This window comes from Theobroma cacao, chromosome 9 (genome assembly GCF_000208745.1).
Source record: "Theobroma cacao cultivar B97-61/B2 chromosome 9, Criollo_cocoa_genome_V2, whole genome shotgun sequence".
NCBI lineage: Eukaryota > Viridiplantae > Streptophyta > Magnoliopsida > Malvales > Malvaceae > Theobroma > Theobroma cacao.
This window is the reverse complement of record NC_030858.1, coordinates 35,343,467-35,355,531: the sequence shown is the minus strand read 5'-3', so window position 1 is coordinate 35,355,531 and position 12,065 is coordinate 35,343,467. Positions and strand designations below refer to the sequence as shown.

General features: G+C 36.7%; 1 protein-coding gene across 1 annotated transcript; it reads left to right on the top strand.

Moving 5' to 3' along the window:
* Positions 7,058 to 12,047, top strand: LOC18590487 (protein TRM32). The gene is made up of 5 exons (XM_007016030.2): positions 7,058 to 7,316; positions 7,984 to 8,223; positions 9,007 to 9,092; positions 9,245 to 10,946; positions 11,099 to 12,047. Exons 2-5 carry the CDS (start codon positions 8,064 to 8,066, stop codon positions 11,791 to 11,793), a joined length of 2,643 nt encoding a protein of 880 aa, XP_007016092.2. The 5' UTR covers positions 7,058 to 7,316; positions 7,984 to 8,063; the 3' UTR covers positions 11,794 to 12,047.

The following is a 12,065-nucleotide window of genomic DNA, read 5'->3' as shown; positions in this document are numbered from 1 at the left end:
TAGTGAAAGACTTATGCAATGATTAGCATGTATTCTTGTGCCTTGTACTGATCTAAGCTTACTAGTTAAGCTTTGCTATGTATTAAAAACTAAGTTAATGCATATCAGAGATATCAAGCTTCTGTTGCTCCAGAAAACTCTTTTTCACTTGTTGTTCTTTCATACTTCTCATATATTCATCAAAACACAACATGGTATCAGAGCTCTAATGATCTTAGAGGTCTGTTAGCAAGCTTAAAAACCTTCATAGCACATAAACAACCTCCTTTCAAAAGGTATGGCATCAAGTGGCAGTACAGCAAGTCTCTCTGCACCAATATTTAATGGTGAGGGTTATACATCATGGACTGTCAAAATGAAAGCTTTTCTTAGAGCATTTGACCTCTGGGAAGTTGTTGAACATAGAGGAGAAACCCCTGAGCTCAAAGCCAATCCCACTATAAACCAAATAAGACAGCACAGTGAATAAGTAGCCAAAAAGTACAAGGCATTGTCCTATATTCATGCTGCTGTAATATAACCTATATTTGCAAGAATTATGGCTTGTGAAACAGCCAAGGAAGCATGGGATAAGCTCAAGGAGGAGTTTCAAGGGTCAGACAGAACCAAGAAGATGCAGGTTCTGAATTTGATGAGGCAATAAGAGCTGAAGATGAAGGAGAATGAGTCTGTGAAAGACTATGTGGATAAGCTTATGAAGATAGTCAACCAAGTTAGGCTCTTGGGAGCTGAGCTTTCAGATTCAAGAAGTGTGGAGAAAGTGCTGGTGAGTATTCTTGAGAGATTTGAGTCAAAGATTGCAGCTCTTGAGGAATCCAAAGACCTCACCTTAATGACAATGCAAGAGTTGGTAAATACCCTTCAAGCTGCTAAAACAAGAAGACAGATCAGGCTTGATGAGCATATTGAGACAGCTTTGCAAGCAAAGTTTAGGGACAAGAATGTCCTTCATGATGGCAACAAAAAGTTCCAAGATGAGACAAGGAACAAAGAGAAGGTAGCAACTTCAAATCAGAGGCAACAAAGTAAGAAAACCAGAATTGCAGTGTGCTCCTACTGCAAAAAGACTAACCATGCTGAAAGATATTGTTGGTTTAGGCCAAACGTTAAGTGTAGGAAGTGTAATCAGCTTGGTCATATGGAAAAGGTATGAAAAACAAAGCTGCTCAATAAAACCAGCAAGCTAAAGTATCAGAGGAAGCTGAGACAACGGAAGAGTTGTTGTTTATGGCATCAGAGGGCAAAAAGGGAAAGATAGATCAGACCTGGTTAATTGACAGTGCTTGTTGAAGTCACATATCACCAAATGCATCCTTGTTCACCACAATTGATCAGAATCAATGTGCAAGGGTAGAAATTGGGAATGGAGAGTTTTTGGATGCCATTGGCAGAGGAATAGTTGTTGTACCAACATTAAATGAAACCAAGTATGTCTCGAATGTTCTTTTAGTGCCTCAAGCATGTCAAAACTTACTGAGTGTTGATCAAATGGTAGACAATGACTATACCTTGTTTCAAAACAAAAAGTGCACTATCATTGAACCTTCAGGCAATGTTTTAATGTCTATCAAAATGAGAAATAGATGTTTTCCTCTAGATTGGCATCACATGAGTCTAAAAGCTGTTGAGAAGGATGGTTATAATGTGTCTGAGCTATGGCATAGGAGATTTGGGCATTGCAACTACTCTACAATGAAGTTGCTGAAATCTAACAATTTAGTGACAAAATTGTCCTCCATATATGAACACATTGATGTTTGTGAAGTCAACCAATTAGGAAAGCAAACAAGGCTGCCATTTCCTTTGAAAAGCACTAAGAGAGCCTATGAGAAGCTTAAACTGATCTATTCTGATGTTTGTGGTCCAATGAATGTTGAATCACTCAATGATAGCAAGTACTTTGTGTTGTTCATTGATGACTATACCAGGTTGACTTGGATTTATTTCATTAAGTTCAAATCTAATGTGTTTTCAGTATTTAAGAAGTTCAAAGCTTCTGTTGAGCTTGAGTCAGGGTGCAAGGTGAAATGTTTGAGAAATGATAATGGAGGGGAGTTCAATTCAGACGAGTTTGAAGCTTTTTTATCTGCTGCTGGCATTAAGCATCAATTCACTGTTCCATATTCACCTCAACAAAATGAGGTCTGTGAACGAAAAAATAGAACTATATTGAATATGGCTAGGTGCTTGCTATTTGAAAAATCAATGCCTAAGGAATTCTAGGCAGAGGCAACAAATACTGCTGTTTATCTACAAAATATTCTGCCAACAAGAGCCTTGGAGAAGTTAACACCCTATGAAGCATGGTATAATGTGAAACCTGCTGTTAACCATCTCAAAGTCTTTGGATGCATTTGTTATGTGCATGTTCCAAAGGCCAAAAGAACCAAGCCGGAACCAAGAGCTGAGCTAGGAGTCTTTCTTGGCTACAGTTTGCAATCCAAAGGTTACAGGGTGTTCAATTTAAGCTCCAAAAATGTTCAAATAGCAAGGGATATTAGATTTGATGAGCAAGCCTATTGGAACTAGAAGTCAAAAGTGATTGAGGCTTCAAATGACAAGTTGCTTGGTCCAGGGACATTACCAGAATTGGTTCAAGAACCTCTTGAAGATCCTAATGATGAAGAATTTGCTGTCAAGGCCACCAAGACTCTAGAAAGCATATATGACAGATGCAATATGGCCATTACAGATCCTACAAGTTACTCAAAAGCCAAAGAATTAGCTCACTAGCAGGCTGCCATGAAAGAGGAGCTAAGGGTGATTGACAAAAACAAAACTTGGTCCTTGGTTGATAGAACAGATTCTATGAATGTCATTGGTACTAAATGGATTTTTAGAACCAAGTACAATGTTGATGGCTCAATCAACAAGCATAAAGCCAAGTTGGTTGCAAAGGGTTATGTTCAACGACCAGGAATTGATTTCACTAATACATTTGCACTAGTGACCAGATTTGAGACAGTTAAACTTTTACTTGCTATAGCTGGTGGTCTTAGTTGAAAGGTTCATCACCTTGACATCAAATCAGCATTCTTGAATGGAGTCCTGCAGGAAGCTATCTATGTTGAAATACCTGAAGGGCTGAAAGTCAATGACAGAGTCAACAAGGTCTACAAGCTACATAAGGCCTTGTATGGTCTCAAACAAGCCCTTAGGGCCTGGTACAGCAGGATGGACAACTATCTGGAGTCAAAAGGGTTCTGCAGGATTGTAAATGAACCTACACTTTATGTCTTAAAGGTCCAAGATCAAGTAATGTTGATGGTTTCTTTATATGTTAATGATCTATTTATCACAGGTTCTGGAAGCAAACTAATAACTCAGTTTAAGGCAACCACGAAGACTGAGTTTGACATGACTGATTTGGGAAAAATCAGGTACTACTTGGGATTTCAGATTGATTAGTTTCACCAGGGTATTTTCCTTTGTCAGAAAACTTATATTGCTGCAGTCTTGGAAAAGTTTGACATGTAGAAATGTAAATCAGTTGCAACTCCAATGGTTGTAAATGATAAATTCAATGATGCTAACTCTCCCAAACTCACTGATCCTTCTATCTATAGAAGCTTAATTGGCAGTCTACTTTATGCATGTGGATCAAGGCCTGACATCATGTTTTCAGTTACTTATCTCTCAAGATTTATGCAAAGTCCTTCTGTTCAGCATCTCTCAGCTGTAAGAGGATTTTGAGGTATCTGCAGGGCACTCTTGATCTTGGCTTGCACTTCAAATACTTAAATGAAGTCAAATTGGTTGGATACAGTGATAGTGATTTTGCTGGAGATCCAACAAAATTTCAAAAGCACATCAGGATATGTGTTTTATTTGGGAGGAGCTGCTTTTAGCTGGAACTCAAAAAAACAAGAGGTAGTGGCTCAGTCAACAGCTGAAGCATAATATATTGCTGCTGCAGCTGCTGTGTGGCTCAGGAAGTTGTGTTTGGATCTGAAGTTTGAACAAAAGGAAGCTATAAAACTATTCTTGGATAGCAAATCAGCAATTGCTGTTGCCAAGAACCCTGTAAACCCTGGCAGAACTAAGCACATCAATGTAAAGCTTCATGTTGTCCGAGAAGCTAAAAAATTAAATGAAGTGAAGTTCAGCTACTGCAACTCAAACAAGCAAGTAGCAGACATCTTTACCAAGGCACTACCAAAGGAGAGGTTTGAAGACCTTAGATTAATGCTAGGGGTTTGCAAAGCAAGTCCTACGGAGGAGTGTTGAAATAGGACTTGCATTGAAAACCACATCAGTGCATGCTATTAACTTTAGGATCATATGTGATCATTTTGTATTAAGACAGCTAGATTCCTATCTTATTATGATAGCTATGCATCTAGTGAAAGACTTATGCAATGATTAACATGTATTCTTGTGCCTTGTACTGATCTAAGATTACTAGTTAAGCTTTGCTATGTATTAAAAACTAAGTTAATGCATATTAGAGATATCAAACTTCTGTTACTCCAAAAAACTCTATTTCACTTGTTGTTCTTTTATGCTTCTCATATATCCATCAAAATACAACATCTGTTTTACTTCACCAACAACACAACACAATTTTCTTCAGTTGTCTAAACACAAAAATCAGTCAAGTCCCAAGTTCTTGACCTTGAAAAATATGGGTGTGTCAGTTTCCGTTCAATCTTTAATGCTTACGGAACGTTGCTCCATTGCTGACGCCTAGAACACTCTCCTGAATCGTAAACCTTGATTGATTCAGTCCACGCTTTGAAATGATCTGAAAACCTGGACGAATGAGACAATGCCAACCTTTTGACAAAGCTTACCTAGGTTTGCAAAAAAATAAAAATAAAATAAAATAACCCAAAGATCTAAATGTGAATGTTAATTCTAAGTCAGTGAAATGGTGGACATCAACATTCCCAGAATTTTCAGTTTCGAGAGGGATTAGAACCATTAAGTCATATTTCTAGGTCAATTTTTTGAGGTTCCATTCGTCCCCCAGGTGGATTATTCAGCGGTGCATTTCTTTGACTAGAAATGAATGCTTAGATAGTCGCATTACACACGCTAAGTTAAACTGATTATGCTTTTTTTTTATTTGAACTACATGGTAAACATGGTATGTATTTATCTTTTTCACTTAATTTTATTTTCATTTTTTTTAATACTTGAACTATTCATTCTTGACTGACTATTCTATTTTATGTACAAGTGAGTTCCTTTTGGATTAATCTTCTACTTTAATACATATTTAATCTAATTAATATCAAAAGCTTTGAACAAGTCATATGATGACAAGAAGGGTTTACAATTATCTAGGTATCTTCAAAGTAAAATTCATGAAATATTGACAAAAATTGTTCAAAAGCTTTGTTAGATATCTTCAAAGCAGCATAACATACTGCCATACGAGTAGATGAAACCCAGATTTTTCTTTTTTCCCTACTCCTCAACCAGCTTCTGTAATTCTACCAGAACCAGTTCCTAGCTAAAAGCTTGGATGCCTATGAAAATTGTTGCAAGCATTAGGACAACTTGCTCGGCTCAGTTTCTCTGCAACAGGTATGGGAATGATAAACAAAAAGGGAAAATGAATAGGAAGAGATCTAAATTACTTATTTCTTAATTATATTTATAGATTGGACCCTTGATTCTGATATTTTCAAGCCTAAAATAAAGTAAATATTTGTGGATTTGTGATATACTAGTGGCCTATTAGACTTTACTAATCAACATTGACAGCCAGAATTTAAAGTCTGACAAGAGTATATTAATGAAAGATAATATATTAGTGTTAATTTCTTAAAAATATGTTAATAATTGATACTCTAGCAGCCTTATAATCTTTCAGATATTCCAATAGTATTAACATGTTAATTTAGCAGACAATTATAAATAGTTGAATAAGATAAGATCTATGTATAACTAATTGATTAATTTTATAGGCATGACTTATAGTAATTTATTAAAATCTCGATTCTAGAATCAAAGGGAAAGGTTTGAATCTTTGCAGTGAGAGCTTATGAAATATATATAGTCCTTTCCTCACCTAGAAGCTCCCTAACCCAAATGAAGTTTTGTGCAGACAAGATTTCCTTCCAATTCCCAACTTCTTACAGTACAACCCGGAGGAGACACCAATTAAAAATTAAGTAAGAATCTTAGGTTAGATTTCCAATTTTATTTCAACCACTCTTTCTGAAAAAGGGAAGAATTGCATTGACTGATTCTGAGCAATGCTACATATAGATTGTTCAAATTACTACTATATATTTTATAAAAATTGATCTCTTCCAGTGATCACATGAGATTACTAATGACTCTAGCTCTTAATAAGTTGACAGTATTCATGAGGTACATATACTCGCTGTTGACTTCTCAACCACAAAAACATCATTTAACTAATAAATTTGCAATGCTTTCTACTCAATTGATGATGCATGCTCCGCACCAAAAATTAAGGAAACATCTGAGGGCAAAAAAAGGGTTTATGGAAAAAGAAATGATACATGTTCCGAGTCTGATTCTTTACCTGAAGGGTCAATCAGTATATGTGCTTTCAATTAACGTTGTATGTATCTGGAAAGGATTTCTCATCTATAAATTAAAAGGGAGACATACAAAGACATCTATTTCAGATTTTGGTCATCAGTTCTTTTTGTTCCAGAATGTGCATTGCATATATATGCATGGCAAGGCATTAAATTTCGCTTGATTTTGTGAATGAGTGGAATCTACTCTTCCCCTTTTAAGGTATCAAATCTAAGACTTGTAAGTTACAACCGCTGCTTTGAAACCAGCCTTCACCTCCTCCCACAACAGCCTAACCTCGAGTTGGTGATAGAGGAATTTTATGGACAGGAAAAAAAGGTTGGTAATCTGCAGAAAGTGAGAATTTAACATCTTATCTGCAGTCTTCTTTTAATATATATGATTATTATGGTTGGTCAGCTAATGTTTGCCCATTGCTTATTTCATAGACGTGACCCTTTTGGCCATTTGTATTTGGACTAGTCTTTGCCAAAATCCGAAACTGTGGACCAGTCTTGGCGGGTAAACTGGGACTTCATATAACCAACTTTGGCGTCTATCCAATTCCTTCCTTTTTTTGGGTCTTCCTACTATTAGAGCAACGACTAACGAGTAACGTCCTTCATCGTCTTCTTCTATTTGGTGCCAGATTAAAGAAAGCGTGTCTTCTGCGCTCATATGATCCTTATGTAGAAGATTGTTCTATAGATGTTTTACTATTTGTTGTTTTCCGTTGTCTCTTCCACCTTCTTGCATGCTTCAGAGCTTTGAGCTCTCTCATGCTTAAAGAAAATCTCGAGCCTTCTGCATTTCAGGTAAGCCTTTTTAAGGTTTTAATGTGTTTTCCTCAGTTTCTTCCTCTCTTTCTCTCTCTCTCTGCCTTTATTTTGTTTTTCTCCTGTTATGTTATTGACTGCATGATCAATAGAAGGCAGCTGTTTTTCCATCCCATAATAAATTTTTCTGATGTTTCAACATTGATTGAAAGTTATCAATAAGTAAACCAACTGTGTGAAATTGAAAACGGCTGCCAAATCTGCAAGCTTTTCTCCTTTTCTGTTTCGAACCTGATCACCTTGAGCTTCTTTATTGAAGTTGACCCTTTCTTGTTGTTTTTCTTCTCAAGAAATTCATGTCAAAGACTTCTCTTGTTATATAGTGGCAACATCTTCCATTAAATGAATTTTTTTTTTTTACTTTACTCTTTATTCTTCACTTTGAAATGATCAGAAGGTATGTACGTGATTTTTTTAATTTCACAAAAAATAATTGATGATGTCAAAATCAGAAAATTTCACAAACTTTTCAAACATGAATGAGTCCTCCCTGCTGATTAGTTCAGACAGAAGAAATAGTCAGAAAAATGTTTGTCACCTCTTCTCACCATCTTGTATACATGTTATCTGCTGTTCAATTCTAGTATTTGGTATAGGAAAATACCCAAGTTCCCTTCTTTATTAAAACTGTGTTTTTCATTATCAGGTTTTACAGACCTATTAGTTGAAATCAAGCGTCACTCAGAGGATTCAGGCTTTAAAGGATCATTTCTTGTTGTGTTCAACATGGGAAGGGAACTTCATGAACATCTTGATGATGTTGAATTTGAGAGTTATCATCCAGGTTGCATGGGGGGCATATTTAATGTTCTTGACTACCATCATTGGTATAATGTCAAAAAGATGTTCCTACATAGAAAGTACAACAGAGGAAGACATGTCAAATGTAAGCAAATCCCAGCTTGTCTCCTCCTTCACCTCTCTCTTTTAATACTACGCCTATATTTTATAATTTCATCTTAATAAGTTAACAAATAAATCAAATTCTTATTACCAGAATCAAAAATAATTCATAATAAATTCTACAGTCAAAGATTTATATGATAATCATAGGACCCTTTTCGCTTTTCACATTGACTTATTAGCAAGAAGCTACTTGTTTCTGAAGTGTTAAAGAACCTTATTAGAAAAACAAAAAATTGGGGCATGACCATTTTTCAAATGTAGTGTACAGAAAATGATGTCAAAGATTTATTTTTAATCTGGTGCAGCTAAGTGAAAGATATAACAGTGTTGGATTGGATGCTTTTGTAACTAAACTACAATTAATGAGTATTCTGATGCATCCCCTGTTATTTTCTGCAATCTATCATGCATGTCATCAAAGCTAGAAGGCTGCAAAAGTCTGCATCCCCTAACACCCCCAGGCAGCAAAATTTTATCTATGAAGCTGCAAAATGCTTGGTATGGATGGTTCAATTTGAGCTATTTCGATTGCAGCAGTAATATGCATTTATAGATAAGCAAGCGGAGTAGTTGTTCACTACTATATGAAACTCGTTTAGATCTCATCATAAGCCTTTAAAACAGGTATATATTTCCCTAGATAAATCTGATTCTCCCTTGCCAACTTGATCCAACCAGAGCGTATTACCCATATGATGTTGTACTTTGTCTGGAAGCTCATTGGGATTCCTTAATGCTTAGAAGAATTTATTCTTAATTGCAGGCTGTGCAAATCCACAAACTATATCCATGGAACGTGAACCTGGTGAAACCCGAGGATTGTTAGGTGGAGAGGCAGGCCAAATCCAAGTAAGTTACGATAAAATTCCTAGTGTTTTCATCTGTATAATGCATATGATGATCAACAGCTAAACTGAAGTTGCAGTTGTTGTTCAATCATGCAATGGAATTGTTTCTTTTGCATCCAACGGAATATCAAATTGACTTGCCTAATTTAACAGGTTCAACAGCAAACAAGAAATACATTTTCAACCAACAAGAACTCCAGTAAAGCTTACACAAAGGGGTTAACCAGTCAAGAGAAGCCCAAGGAAAAGAGCAATAAACATCGGATTTTGGGCTTTTCTGCAAGACCACAGGTACAGCAAACCGATTCAACCCATCATCTGGAACCTTCAGGTTTTGGTCCTGGTTGGATGAATCCAGTTATTCTCGTCCGCAAGAGAGCCGACACCTCTGTTACCAGCTCGACTTCCTCTCTGCCAGAGACCCCGAGGAAACAAGTTACAAGGAGCAAAAAGCCTGATAGCAATGACAGAGTGAATGCAGAAAACCACTTGGAACGTGAAGAGAATTCTAAGAAGCATGCCATTGTCCAGAAAAAGTTCGATAAGAAAAGGGGAACTAGAACGTTAATAAATCAGAAGCCAATGGCTACGAAGCTTAACAAAGAAGTTTCAAATAATCAGGTTAAGGAGAGCAGGGATGTTTTGGAGATGTTTAAGGTAAACAAAGATTTATTCCTAGATATTCTGCAAGATCCGGAGGTTGGTATTTCACAGCATTTTCCTGCAAGGCAAACTTACAAGACGTTAAAATTAACAAAATCAGGGTCATTTCCAGTTTCTGATTCACCTCGGACTAGATATCTTAGGTCTAGTACACTTGAGCACAAGCAAAAGGAAGTTTGGTCCTTAGGAAAAGGAGAAAAATCACGTTCTGGTACTCGATTATCCAAGTCAAGAGCGTTGAGAACTGATGATGGACTTAGGAGCATCATAACAGAAGAAGCAAGCTCTTCATCCCAGGGATCTGATTCTCAAAGCTGGAATCATTTAGTTATGAGTCGTCTCAAGTATATTAAGCATATAATTAAGCAGGCCCTCAAGGAAAGGAGAAAGGGTATTAACCACACAATGGTGGATGGACTCGCCCTCCAGATTTCTTCAAGAGATACATTGTCCACAAATGAGAGAGAGATGTCTGAAAGCTTGGAAAAGACAACTGTGGAACAAGATAGTATAAAAACTTTCAGTAGTTCTTATCAGACTGATGCTTCTGATCCCGATACCAGTGATGGTAGACGCAACAAGATAAGAAGAACAAAATCTATAAATGAGTCATTGGAAAGATATACTCAATTGTTTGAGCATAGTGTAAGCAAAGAGGCCAATTTGCATCACTCTAAAAGCTTAACATTGACCAATGAAGATAAAGTTGCATCAAGAAGGCGTGCTCCGAAATTTTTCAGAAGGATTTCCTCTCTATCTGATCTTGAGTCCTTCTGCTCCCTTCTACATGAGGTGTCACGCGATGCTCTTTCTTCAGAGATGCCAATTAGGAGTGTTTTAAATTATGATGCAAACAGGGAGAGCGATGGGCATAATGAACCGAATTCAATTAGTTTCCCTGAAGATATAGACAAATTTGAACTAGTAGAAGCTGTTCTAGAAGCTGAATTACAGGAAAAAATGATTGAAAGAAATAACCGCAGTTCAACTGTTTTATTAGTGGATAGAAAGCCTCAACAAATTGCTAAACCATGTGACTTCGATGAAGACATTGTTGAGTTGGCAGTGGAGAAAAGCAGTCCTCACCTAGAGCATGAGAGTGTTTGTGCAGTCATTCCAAGTGCAGAGCCTACACAACAAAGTTCAGATTCAGATGACATAATTAGCATGACAGAGCATCCAATCTCAGAAGGTAAATATGCCTACCTCACAAAGCATAATTAGTAAACTTTCATTTCCTTGAGCTAATGTAATTTGCTTTAGGTATGATATAATTGTTCTGTTCTTGATATTGTTGGAGGAATGGCTGCTAATTGTACATTGTTTTGCCTAAACTTTTATCAGGTCTACAATTGAATTGTCCAAACCTTCCTACAGATGAAACAGATTCTTCTACCATCTTAAAAGACCCGTACAATACAGATTCTTTACCAGGCTTTTGCGACACAACAAGCCACGAAATTGTTGAGTATGAAACCATGGGGATCAGTAGTAGCTTCTTATTCTTTGAATCAGATAAAGAGGCTGATCCTTGCTACAATAATATAAGAGATAATCTCGAGCTCCCAGGTATCATACAAAATGAGTACCTCCAGACATGGTACTCACCAAACCAACCATTGAACCCTTCATTGTTCAAGGAATTGGAGACTTTGTTCCGCCCTGAACTCGAATGCTCCTTTGAGGAAGCTGGAAGCAACTATGATCAACAGCTCGTTTATGATCTGGTTAATGAGGCATTTCTTGAGAGCAATGAAAAATCATCTATATACTTTCCAAAGCCCTTCTCCTTTAACTGTCGCATTAGTCCAATGCTTAAGGAAAACAATGTTCTTCAAGAGACGTGGACAAAAGTCAGCAGGAACCTGGCCTCCCGACCAGAACATGACCAGTCATTGGATGATATTGTAGCTCGGGATTTCGCCAAAGATGCATGGATGAACCCTCAAGCCGAAGAAGAATTTGTGGCACTTGAGCTAGAAGAATTAGTTCTTGATGAGCTTTTAGATGAAGTTCTTTGTTTTGAGACAGTAGTTTAAGCCAAATAGATTGCTTCCTAAGAAAATAGGGGTTGATTTCTCCAACTTCCTTTTTTTTTTTTGTGTTTTAATTCAACAATACATGAATCTAGATCATTCATAAATATGGGTTCTTGATGAAATCCATGTTCATGAATTAACAAGATTTTATATTGCAGAATTATAATTGTAAGATATATGGTTCCTTGAATTAGTACATGAAATCTGTGTATAATTCACTATTAGCTTGATTGCCACCATTTCATGGGTGTAATAAAAAGACAGAAAAACTT